This window comes from Chelonia mydas, chromosome 13 (genome assembly GCF_015237465.2).
Source record: "Chelonia mydas isolate rCheMyd1 chromosome 13, rCheMyd1.pri.v2, whole genome shotgun sequence".
Lineage (NCBI taxonomy): Eukaryota > Metazoa > Chordata > Testudines > Cheloniidae > Chelonia > Chelonia mydas.
In genome coordinates, this window is record NC_051253.2 from 29,187,076 (window position 1) to 29,199,734 (window position 12,659).

Sequence of the window (12,659 nt, forward strand, 5' to 3'; positions counted from 1 at the left end):
TTAAAATCCCCTCTAGTCGGTTCAGCAACTACTTGATGAAGCAATCCATCAGCTATCGCATCTAGGAAAATCTGAGCCCTATTATTACTAGCACTCGTCCTCCAGTCTATATCTGGGAAGTTAATCTCCCATGATCATGCAGTTTCCATTAGTATTTACTTCATTAAAAACATTAGAGGGCTGCATCCATATCCAAATTAGATCCCGGCAGTCTATAGCACACCCCAAGCACTATCCCAGGGGAGGCTCTAGTAGTTTTCTTCCCCAATGTAATTTTTGCTCAGACGGACTCTGTCTTATCCATTCCATCACTTATTTGTTTATGTTCTGCCTCATCACTGATATACAGTGCTACTCCACCACCTTTACCTTTATTTCTGTCTTTCCTAAACAGCACATACCCTTCAAAACCCATAGTCCAATCATGACTACTGTTCCACCATGTTTCTGTTATCCCTATAATATCTGGTTTCACTTTCTGCACCAGTAGCTCTAGTTCCTCCATTTTGTTACCTAGGCTCCTCGCATTGGTGTACAAACATCTTAATTTTTGCTCTTTGGCCTCGCTCACATTCTGTGCCCGATTAGGCACAGTCATTCTACAGCCAGTATAACCTATTAGACTGGTATCCACACTGCCCTTCCTTCTTATGTCCATTCTCCTACCCACAGCTGTATCCTTTCTTACTTCATTTTCTTCCCTCTCAATGCTAAAATCCGGCATGGAGATTACCTGGACATCTCCCAACCATCTCCCCCAAATTCCTAGTTTAAAGCTCTCTTAATCAGTTGTGCCAGCCTCCATCCTAGAAGTCTATTTCCTTCCCTACTCAGATGAAGTCCATCCCGAGAGAACTGTCCTCTGTCCATGAATGTCTCCCAGTTGCCATACACCCCAAAGCCCTCCTTATAGCACCACTGCCTAAGCCATTTGTTGATAGTCATAATCTTGTCACACCTTTGTTGCCCTTCTCTAGGAACAGGCAGAATCCCACTAAAGATCACCTGAGCCTCGATTTCCTTAAGCGTCTTCCCCAGCCTAGCATAGTCTCCCTTAATACTTTCCAGCAAGAATCTATCCGTATCATTTGTTCCCACATGAAGGATAATTAAGGGATTCTTTCCTGCTCCCTTTAGGATCCTTTTCAACTTCAGGTCTACATCCCGTATCTTAGCACCTGGAAGACAGCACACCCTTCTAGTCTCGGGATCAGCTCTGGTTACAGGCTGTCTATCCTTCTCAGTAAAGAGTCCCCGATAACATAGACCTGCCTTTTCCTGGTGACGGTGCTATTCTCCAGTCTGTCCCCTGATCCCTCTGGCTGCAAGTTCTTTCCATTCCTGTTCTCCCTTGTAATCCTCTTCAACCCATCCTGTATCCTTCTGGGGCTCATATTTTGTGTGGTCTCCATTGACTCTTCCCCTTTTCCTATAGGACTAGCCGCTCTTCTCTTCTCTTCTTGCCCTTCCACCTTCAGTGACCACCTGCTGAGCCCCTTCTTCATTTTCCAACTCTGCAAACCTGTTCTTGAGCTCTATTTCTCCTTCACTAGCCCATCTTTTCCTCTGCCTGGTTCTTTTAGTCACATGCTTCCACCGTCCACTTTCCTCACCTAGCAGTCTCCCCTCAGAATTCCTCAGTCCTGCTTCCATCTGCAAGTCTGAGCTTTTCCCTTCAGATACCTCATGTCTTTGCTCCATAATCTGCTCAAACCCCTTCCTAAACTCTACCAGACTTTCCACCTGCATCTCCAAACCTCGGATCTTTTCCTCCATCAGCTCTATCAGACGGCATTTCATGCCGACAAAACTCTTACCAGGTACCCCCTCCAGGATCATGGACATACCGCAGCTTCCACATCCAGTCATCCTCATTGTGTCTTCCACGACATGGGTCACTCCCACTGCTGCCTCTGTATCTGTCATAGCCTTCCCACCTAAACCCTGTTAATCTTCTCCTCCAACAGAACTGCCACTGAAACTCCCCTGCTTACAGCTCTGTGTGCTGGCTCCTGGGCCGCTGCAGCTGTCTGTGCTCTCCCTCTGCTGCTTCTGCCATGGTAACCACCATATAGATCAGCAGTTGCCAGGCTGAGGGGATTAAAGGTCATAGGTTTGTGACATCAGTCTTCCAATTCGCACAACCAAAGATCTTGCTTCAGCAATTCCATGCAGAATTATGCTGTTGTCTCAGGAGGTTACAAAACTCTTTTTGGATCACTGATTTATGAGGAAAAGTGTAAATAGGCATTTAATTTTTCAGCAAGGGAACATTCTAAAAAAAACTAAATTCTCCGATACTGAAGCATCTCTCTAGATTCTCTTCCTGGTGACATCGTACACTGTTCAGTTCTTCTCTGCAGTGCTAGCAGTGGCTCCGTGACCACACTGCACTGCCCCCTTGGGATGATCACACTCGGGTAGAGAAGTGGCTCTTTACTGCATTTGTTGGCTTTTCATGCCCTGTAATTATAACCGCACCCTCATGTAGTCACTTCACATGTTTCTTTAGGTTGTCTTACATGGTTCTACTTAAGTGGTGAAAGATACTCTGCTGCTCTACCTGCTCCTTTCTCGGGGAGCCAAGCTGCACGCGTTAAGAGGACGTGTGATGGGGTTTAGCATAATGAGGAACTGGAAATGGGCATTAAACCATCTGCACAATCTTGAGCAGCAGTGGGAAGGTGCCAAAGAGGATTTGTTCTGGCATTAAACTGAACTATATAGCTATAGTTCAAATGGGGTCTCTAGGAGGGACAATGAAATTAGAAAGCAACCCTTATGGTTTATGGGTGTCATAGGATATAAAGGTTAGCCCCGCTTGGTCTTAGTTCAGCAGGCTAATATTAAGAAGGCAGGAAACTATCTAGGGGTGTGTTGGTTGGCACAGGACACAAAGGCACGGAGTATGACAATCTGATTCTTGTTGTTAAAACGGTGAACACTGGTGGAGACAACAGGGAAGCTGCAAGTTCTGCATTTTCACATGCAGGTTTTATACATTTTATAGTTCACCCTGCTGCAGTTATGCCATACTGGCCACTGTGAGGGGCTAGTGCATCCAAAGTAGTTTCTGTGGACAGGTATTGGCAACTGTCTCTGGAAATGATTGGGAGAGTCCCTTGCTCTGTGCAGGAGGCTCTTGGCGTGTGAGAGCATGTGAAGGCGGAGGTGGGGGTAGGTAAAAGGCTGACTGAAATGTTGGACAGAGTGCAAATATAATGTTGGGAGGATTCCACTTTCTGGGACTGCTGAGTTAGACTTCATGTGTGGTTCCAGAAAACTGATGCAGAAACAGGATCCCACATTCCCTGTTAGGGAAATGTCCTGATTTACTGAGAGATCATGTTAAAATGTGACTGCAGGCCGTCCGTGGATTTCAGTACTATGACTGCTAAACAAAATGCCAGCTATGGAAATGATTGATCCAAATAAAATTAAGAAACCTGCTGCCTGGGTTAATCTAAACGGCTGAACTATTTGAGGAAAGATGGGCTAACACCGACTAAATCATCCCAGCCAGGGCTTTGTCAAGCCGGGCCTTAAAAACCTCTAAGGATGGAGATTCCACCACCTCCCTAGGTAACCCATTTTAGTGCCTCGCTACCCTCCTAGTGAAATAATGTTTCCTAATATCCAACCTAGACCTCCCCCACTGCAACTTGAGACCATTGCGTCTTGTTCGGTCATCTGCCACCACTGAGAACAGCCTAGCTCCATCCTCTTTGGAACCCCCCTTCAGGTAGTTGAAGGCTGCTATCAAATCCCCCCTCACTCTTCTCTTCTGCAGACTAAATAAGCTCAGTTCCCTCAGCGTCTCCTCGTAAGCCATGTGCCCCAGCCCCCTAATCATTTTTGTTGCCCTCTGCTGAACTCTCTCCAGTTTGTCCACATCCCTTCTGTAGTGAGGGGACCAAAACTGGATGCAATACTCCAGATGTGGCCTCACCAGAGCCAAATACTCATAAGACTGTCCTAGTCAAGCTTGTGAGTAGAACTCTGACTTGCACCTCATCTCCAGGGCCATTGCTCATTTTAGTCCCAAAGCTCCCTACATTTCACACACACTTGGCCTTCTCTCTCCCCCTCCAAATCACTTACATCAGAAATGGAGAATTCTGAATCTGAGGTGTTAATTGAAGTCCTTTCCACAGAAGGAAGAAATCCCACAGCATAAGTTTCCTGCATGACTGACTGTCCCTCATTCTGGTTTTGTCACATGGCGTCCCACATCTGGGACTTGGCTGGCAGAGGCATGTTTAAGAGATGATCCGTATTTTCTTTCTTTTTAAAAAAACAAAAACAAAAAAGAACAGGGGGTGGAGTGTGGGAAGCATCAGGAAAAACATACTGGTTTGCTGACTAACATTTGTGCTGCTTTTGCATTGCAGGTCAGTTCCCTGCTAGTGCTGCAGGACAACATTCTCCACAGCACCTAGTATCCCATGCTAGGACCCTGGGAAAATGCCACAGGCATTATTTTCATTCCTGCCTGCAAGGAGCCACCCTAGAATCAGTGGCCTGACCTAGGATCAGCAGAAAAGAGACTAGGGAACTGGCACTAAAATGTTATAGGAAGAATTTCAGCATACATAAATAGTTGGGTGTCCCTTTACCTTCAGTGTGCTAAATTTCCTCTTCCAGAGTATGCTGTTGCCCCTAGCTCATTCTTCAGAGGAACCTCCATAAATTCAAGCATCAGTTTAGGCTGTCTCCAAAGAAACTGGATCAAATGTTTCTGTTCAATGGACGTGGGCAGAATTAATTCTTGAAGGAGACTGAAGTCTTCCCCTTGGGATTCACCACTTCTTGTGTGTGGAGTAAAACCCACATTGTTCAGTAACACATTTCAGTGTCTCTGCTAACAAGAGATGATGTAGCCATGCCCATCTGTGTTCTAAACTGCCTTTTTCCCCTTTGTGAAGGTACCAGACACGTTTAACACTTTTCTTTTCTTGTCCAGGTTCACAAAATGATAGCAGAATTCAAATTGATTCCTGGTCTTAACAACCTGTTTGACAAACTGATCTGGAGGAAGCATTCGGCATCAGCCCTTGTTCTGCGTGGGCATAATCAAAATTGTGACTGTAGTCCAGTGAGTACCCTAGTTTCACATTTGGCATGGTAATTTAGATGCTACAATTATAGAACATTTCCCCCGCCCTTGGAGTTGCTGTAGTCCATTGATTTGAGAGCCTTGATACCAGATACGAGGCATTGCTTTATACCTGGAAATGTGGAGGTAAACTTAGCTTTTATTTATTTTATTTTAAATAAACTTAGCTTTATGTTACACTGCACACATCCCGTCACCCTTTTCATTCTCTTCTGTTTTGGGGAACTTATGATGAAGTTCTTTCCTTCCTTCCTTTACTCCAATTGCTTGTCACATTCAGGATGTTGTGAATACTTTTTCAGTCTTGAAAGATGTCCAACTCCAGCCTAGTCTGAGATACCTATTTCTTCTCTGCTTATCATTAGTGATGATACTGTAATATGTATAATACATATTTAAAGGGTTTTTTCACCTTTTTTTTTTTTTTTTGGTAGGACATTACTTTAAAGATACAGTTTTTGAGGCTGCTTCAAAGTTTTAGTGATCATCATGAGTAAGTATGGAAAAAATAAGCTTACAGTAAATTGTATTTAGTAGTGTCTCTTGTTCCCTTCTAACTAAATTATTGAGCACCCCAAATGTATTTAAATGCTTTGCCCCGAGCTATTGTATTTAAATGTTCCACTGCTGATATAAAAAGGCTTTTTGGTAAATGAGAAATAGTGTGAAAGTAGGTTTCATGAGTGCTAGGTGGCTCTCCTCCCTCAGAGTGAGTACTGAGCCAGTGCAGTAGTGTGGCACAAGGGTTTTGCTGCAGGTCTTTTGAGATAGACCTTGATTTTGCTAGGCAACTTGTGATCATTAAGGGTCCTATGGAACTCTTCACAAGTAAGGATTTAGTCCTGATAAAACTCAGGCTTAGGGAATTGTATTTAATCATCCTAAATTTCTTCCTGTAGCTTAAATTGATAGTGTTTTCAGGAGGGTACATAATGAACAGTTCTATCTCAGGTGCTGTGTATGCAGTTTTTCCTTCCAAAAGGTGGTGAAGGTGGTCTCAATATCCTAGTACTTGCTTATTGGATGTCAAAAATTGAGTGTCTTTCTAAGAGTATGTCTACACTGCAATTAGACAACGTGATTGGCCCGTGCCAGCTGACTCAGGCTTGTGGGCCTTGGGCTAAGGGGCTATTTAATTGCTGTGTGGACATTCAGGCTTGGGTTGGAGCCTGAGCTCTGGGACCTTCCCCCTCAAAGGGTACTAGAGCCCGGGCTGCAGCCAGAACCTGAATATCTACATTGCAATTAAACCAGCCCGTGAACCCAAGTCAGCTGGCATGGACAGCCGCGGGTTTTTAATTGCAGTGTAGATGTATGGGGAAGCACCCCCATGACCCCAGCCCAGACACCCCCAGCCCCCCCATACGCCATGCCCTGACTCTTGCACCCCCCCACATCCCCACTCCCACCCTGATCACCAAATGGGAGTTCCTGAACACGCGTGCACATAACACACGCGCACCCCTCGCACCAAATGGGAGCTGCCCAGGTAAGCGCTCCACACCCAAACCTCCTGCCCCAACCCTGAGCCCCCTCCCTCATTCTAGCTCCTGGCCAGACCCTGCACCCCAACCCCCAGCCTGCTCCTTCACCCCCAGCCCTGTGCTCAGTGCACTCCCACCCTCATCTCAGTGCAAAGAGAGGAAGAGAATGGCTAGAACCAGGGAGAAGGTAGGTAGCTACTGTATGTGGACGGGGCCGAGCGGCAGCGGGCCGAGCGGCAGCGGGCCGAGCGGCAGCGGGCCGAGCCACTTAGCCCACTGCCAGTCTGGGGTTCTGGCTGCCGGTCCCTTGCCAGCTGGGATCCTGGCCTCAGGCTCCGCTCAGCCTGCTGCCAGCCTAGGTGAACGGAACCCCAGGCCAGCAATGGGCTAAGCGGGCCGGCGGCATAAGATCAGCATTTTAATTTAATTTTGAATGAAGCTTCTTAAACATTTTGAAAACCTTGTTTACATACAACAATAGTTTAGTTATATGATCTGTAGACTTAGAGAGAGAGACCTTCTAAAAAATGTTAAAATGTATTATTGGCACACGAAACCTTAAAGTGAATAAATGAAGACTTGGCACACCACTTCTAAAAGGTTGCCGACCCCTGTTATAGACTAACAGACGTATTGGAGCATAAGCTTTTGTGGGTGAATACCCACTTCGTCGGATGAATGTAGTGGGGCAAATTAAGAAGTGTTCTGTCACGCTTGCCTTTATCTGATAATTTGTTAATTACATTCTTACACCTTTTCAGCAAACATCCCACTGCATGAAAAATGTCAGTCTGTAATTTGTAATTTCCTGAAAATAGGGACTGGGAAAGGAAGTGCTGCCTGGTGTAGAGCTCTAATAAGAACTAATGCGGAAGTGCTTTCTGACAAGGATAAATAAAATGTTCACTTCTAGACACAGACAGTGCAGGTAATTCCCATTTCAAGGAGAAATCTAAATTACACCTATAGCACTGGATTCTGACTGGTTTGTAATGTTTCAGGGGAAAAAATGCAAGGATAGAAAATACCAAAACTATCCTAAGAGCATGCACACGTTGCTCAGAATGAGAAAACATGCATCTCATCTCGAAAGGTCAAAATGGGGTAGGTGGAGGGAACCCAGATGCTGTTCTCTTGCACTCTCAGAAGTTTCTGGACTAGACAGTAAATAATGCTCTTACACCAATTCTTATGCTGTAAAAGTGTCACATTTACCTTGAGAGATCTCGCGCCATGAAAGCTGGGACCTAGATCTGTATCTCAGCCAAACAAAAACTTTCCCTCTGCAGCCACTATTAGCCCAGCAACAACTCCCAGATGGTACAGTAAGTCTCCTCAGATGCTGTCTGTATTAAAGCGATCACTATAAAAACCTCAAGCATGGTTGAAACAAAAATTATAAAGTTAAACATCTAAAAGTTGAACATCTTTAGATCATGAACATTGGAATCCACTGAAACTGAATGAAAAGTGTGGAATCTAAAACAGACATGCTTAAGAAAATGGATTATTAAAATTAATAGTAAAGTAAAATCTCTGTTAAGGCATGTAAAATGACTGATAAACTTGAGTTACCTGAAAACCTGATGAAAGCAGGAGACTGAAGAGTGCTTGAACTCAGCTGGTACAGGGAGAGAAGACTCAGCTAAATCCCTGAGTTCCTGGCTAAGGATTCAGAGAATTCCTTTTTTTAATAGTGAGAGATGTTAGAATTCCGTTGCAGAAACCTGTTGACCTGGAAGGAAACCGAGATACCATGTGGCAACTCCAGCTGATGCTAATCAGCAGGGTTAGGTGTTAAAAGTAATAAGGCATCTGAGGAACAATTTATATTTTGTCTTGGTCCAGCATCTTAAAGTAGGGGAGAGGTGCTGGCAGATGCTAAACAATACTTGGAGAGAGATCTCAGTCATTACTATAGCCAGTGAAAGGAAGCCTTTTGTCATCTTGGAAATCACCTTGACTAACTGGTGGCTGGAATTGGTGTGACCTAGAAAATAGCTAGATAACCTCCTGGCCTTCATTTTCAGGACTATGTTTATAGTTAAAAAATCATTGTTGGCCACTTGCAACTAAAACAGACTAAAATTTATGATTTACGGCAAAAGTGAGTGTGTTGCATTTGAAAGAATAGTTCTTGTAATGCATTTCTTTAAAAAAAAAAAAAAATTCTTTCACAGTGAATATTGTAGAATAGAGTATATAAATGATTTTTGCGTTCTCGAAAATGGGGAATGGGCAATTCAGGTTTGTTTGAATGACATTGGAAAAACACTTTCTCTTTCACGTAGTTACTTGGCTAAATATTTTATTGTGTGAGTTCTTTACATTGCTATACCCGTCCCTGTTTTTCTAGTTTGTTTCCTGATGTTTTTTGGTGCTTTCCAGGAGTAGGATGGGAGCATAGTCAAGTAAATTGTAACCAAGTACTGGAAAAGTTGAGTGCTTTATACAAATTAATGTTACTAGTTAATCTTCATATTTTTGGGCAGGTATTGATAGGCAGCATAGAGACTCTTTGAGGGATTCTTGGAAGGCTGTGCTGTCTGAATTTTCTGAAATCTGTTAAGCTGCCATTTATATTTTTGAAAGTTAATGTCCTTGCTATTTAATCTGTTGGAAGCTATTATAGGAGATGAAATACCTCTATTTTGTAAGAGCTGAAAGGCTATCCTTGTATTGTATCTTTTTTCTCTAATTTGCTTTTGGATGGTTATGGTATAATAAAGACAAGCGTAAGAAGCCTGGCACTGCTTTTTTAATGATTAGCGACAGGGACTGAATTTCAGGAGGACTAGCAATGTGATAGCATGCACTCTTAGGCAGGGCGACAGCCCAGTAGTGGGCTGCACAAATAAAGGTCTGTTCCCGTCTTTCCAGTTCCACAAATAACTTAGCCACACTGTCTTGTTCGGCTTGGAGTTGCTGGTTGCAGCTGCAGTGTCTATAACTAGCAGCATTTACCTACGTCATGAATTAAGGAGACAAATGGATGTGCCCGGCCTCATTTTCCCTTTTCTCTCTCAATGATTTTTGTTCAGGAACAAGTATCTTCTGCTAAACAGCCAAGAACTTAATGAACTGAGTGCAATCTCCCTCAAAGCCAACATCCCTGAAGTAGATGCAGTCGTCAACACAGACAGGTAGGGAGGAAGCTGTAGGTTTTGTAGCCTGCTATTTCAAGCTTTCTTAAACTCTGAAAGTTTGGTAAGTGCTTACACTAGATTTTTGTATTATTTTCTCTGCTCTGTTTGTTTGAAATCCTTCATGAAGCCTCGTTCCTTTAACTTCAGCAATAAGTTACACTAGCAAAACCACTAGGAAATTGTGGAAATGCAAAGAGATGCATTTTCCATATATCACATGTGAAAGAAGCTAGGTGAAATTGCCACATCAGTATCAAAGAGTGTTGCTCTATAAGGCCATTGCACTGCCAGGTGGAGAGCCAGATCTTTCAAAGGAAGAAATAGCTACCCCTATTTTCATGGTAAAGACTAGCTGACATCTTAAAATGCACTTTATACTCTAAAAAGAGGCTATGACAATGGCATTATGGAGTTTGACGTTTTGTGTCCGTGATCTCTGTTATATGCTTTTCTAACTGCCAGCCTCACAAATTGCGTGTTGTAAATCACGATGGAATCTTTCTAGCTCATGAATAGCCACCAGTAATATTTTGCAGTTGCGATTTAGGCCTGGCCTACGCACACACGTTACACCAATTTAACTAAATTGGTTTCTAAATCAGTTTAATGAAACAGATGAGAATACCTGCAAAAGGGGTTCGATTTAAGAGGGCTAATAACCAGATTAAGCTAAATTGACACAACACATGTAAACCCATTTGAGTGGCCCCGCAAAGGTGTTCTGTGATATTGATCTAGTTACATCAGTATGACTTCTGAAGACAAGTGCTTGGTAAACAGTTCTCTTCATGTACTCCACAGAAGAATCCAGCTCACTCCCTCTGCAGGGCTCGGAAGAGAAAGCCAACAAACGTATTTGGGTCACTAAACCCTACAGCTAATGTTTCAGACCAGGAAGCTGGTGTGAGTGGGAAGGTGCCATTGGCTTTGAAAAGGAATCTCTGGCACACAATGGGATTTCCCAATTCTTAAATGTTGCCAGCTTCCTCGTTATCTGCCTTGTTGGTGAGAAACCGCCACCGGTGTTGACCAAATCCTCTCTTCCTAAGCACTGCTACCATTCTGGCCCTGCTTCAGCCATTCAGAGGGAAACACTGCCCTGTGTTGTACGTGTGCTAGAAGGAGGAGGGGTGAGGCCACAGGAAACCTCTTCCATCCTGCGTAATCTGCAGAGCAACCTTCCCTATTTTCTGATGGCACTAGTAAGGGGAGCCAGCTATCCCGCAACCAGTGCCCTCCTTTGTGAAAAGCTCTGTTCTGCAGACTCCAGGCTGCATCCAGCACCTCAGCTGGCCAGTACACAAGCAGTGACCAGCATGGACCAACTGAGCGGCCTATCTTTGTGAACAGTAGAAAAGTAAATCCCTACCCTAAACTATCTTGCCTTACGCCTGGAGGTTGGCTTATGGTCTAAGCACATGGACAGAACCATTCCATTTCCTGCCTTTGTTTTCAGGTGCCACGCCCTTTCCGAATAACATGATTTTTCCGGCAGTGTGTCTGCATAGGTCTCCTGCATAAATACATCTGCCATTTCTGTCAAGGTGCTGTTCATGTTTGTCTGCTTCAGTTTGATGGGTTTTCCCTGTGGAGACTGTTAACTCATTTGGGCCGCTGCCTTGGTCTGAATTTCGATACCAAAAAGTTGTGCTTGCTGAACCAAACTCTCCCTTCCACAAATGTGCAGTGAGACCCAGCCCCCTCCATTCTCACTCAGAGCTGTCAGGCCTGCTGCTCCCTCTGGTCACAGTGCTCCTGTTTCTTTCCTATTTGGTAACTTCTCAACAAAAATGCTGTTTGAAACTTCCTTGAAAGCCAGTTATGCTGCAGCTCTTGCAGCATCAGAGCTACGTGGTCATCAATTCTTGTGGGCAATGTGAAATGCTCGTGTGTGACATTGCTGTGTAATACTGGACTTTTCATATTCAGCTTTGTGAGTAGTATCTAGCTTGATCTCCAGAAGTACGCTCTGTAGTGACCTGCTTTTGCCATCCTTCCACGCACATTTGTAACTTTTTTCCCCACATGTTTTAGAAGTCTAGTCTGCGATGGCAAAAGAGGTTTGTTGACCAGGCTACTACAGGTCATGAAGAAGGAACCAGCTGAGTCCTCTTTCAGGTGGGTTCCATTTACACTGGTATATGTGGTGTTTTGGTGGGGTGGGAAGACTTGCTAGTCTTCAGAGTTCATGGCAGCTGAAGTATTTTATTATCCATCGTGAGAAGACTTAAAATATTCTGATTTGGTTTCTCTGGTAGTGTGAGTGGAATAGAGTTACTATTCTATGGAATCTCTTTACCTCTCTTCACTTTCACGTTGATACTAAATGGACAGGGAAACTTAGTTTAGTCTGAGGTGTATGTAGTAAAGTAACTTTTCCCAATGAGTTATAGCCTTGTTGAATTAGTAGTTGAATTTATATTTGTCCCAGGTTTTGGCAAGCAAGGGCAGTTGAGAGTTTTCTACGAGGTGCCACTTCTTATGCAGACCAGATGTTCCTGCTAAAGAGAGGACTCTTGGAGGTAATAACCTAGATAACTGCTCTGGCACAAATACACTGTAACAAACTTAGCATGTATCTCCATGGGAACTGGTGGGCTTAATTTTTAAGAAAATCCAGGAAGCTTAAAAAACAAGTGCTAGAATTCACTGCAGCAATAGGCAGATCTTATACCTAATGCAAGACCTTTTGAGAGGTGTAGCTCTGGTTTCAACAACAAGATGAACTTTTAAGGGGGTGGTAGGTAAATCTGTGATTTATAGGAACCTGAAATGTACATGATTATAGTTGCTAGGTTTGGTTCAATCTAACTCTGGGAACTGGTACAGTTACTTACAGTATCCAGATGCTAAGTGATTTATATCTATCTTCAATACTCCACTTGTGGGTGCTATGGAAAAAATCACCTGATT

At 43.7% G+C, this 12,659-nt stretch overlaps 1 protein-coding gene across 4 annotated transcripts in view; it reads left to right on the plus strand.

The window, feature by feature from the left end:
- Positions 1-12,659, plus strand: part of LOC102947502 (transient receptor potential cation channel subfamily C member 4 associated protein) — a 76,543-nt gene that overhangs the window by 48,950 nt on the left and 14,934 nt on the right. For all 4 annotated transcript variants that reach the window (XM_037877302.2, XM_037877303.2, XM_043526629.1 and 1 more), the window contains 5 exons: positions 4,964-5,095; positions 5,551-5,609; positions 9,642-9,743; positions 11,781-11,864; positions 12,178-12,268. In XM_037877302.2, coding sequence (XP_037733230.1) covers positions 4,964-5,095; positions 5,551-5,609; positions 9,642-9,743; positions 11,781-11,864; positions 12,178-12,268 — 468 coding nt within the window. The remainder of the gene's footprint in view (positions 1-4,963; positions 5,096-5,550; positions 5,610-9,641; positions 9,744-11,780; positions 11,865-12,177; positions 12,269-12,659) is intronic.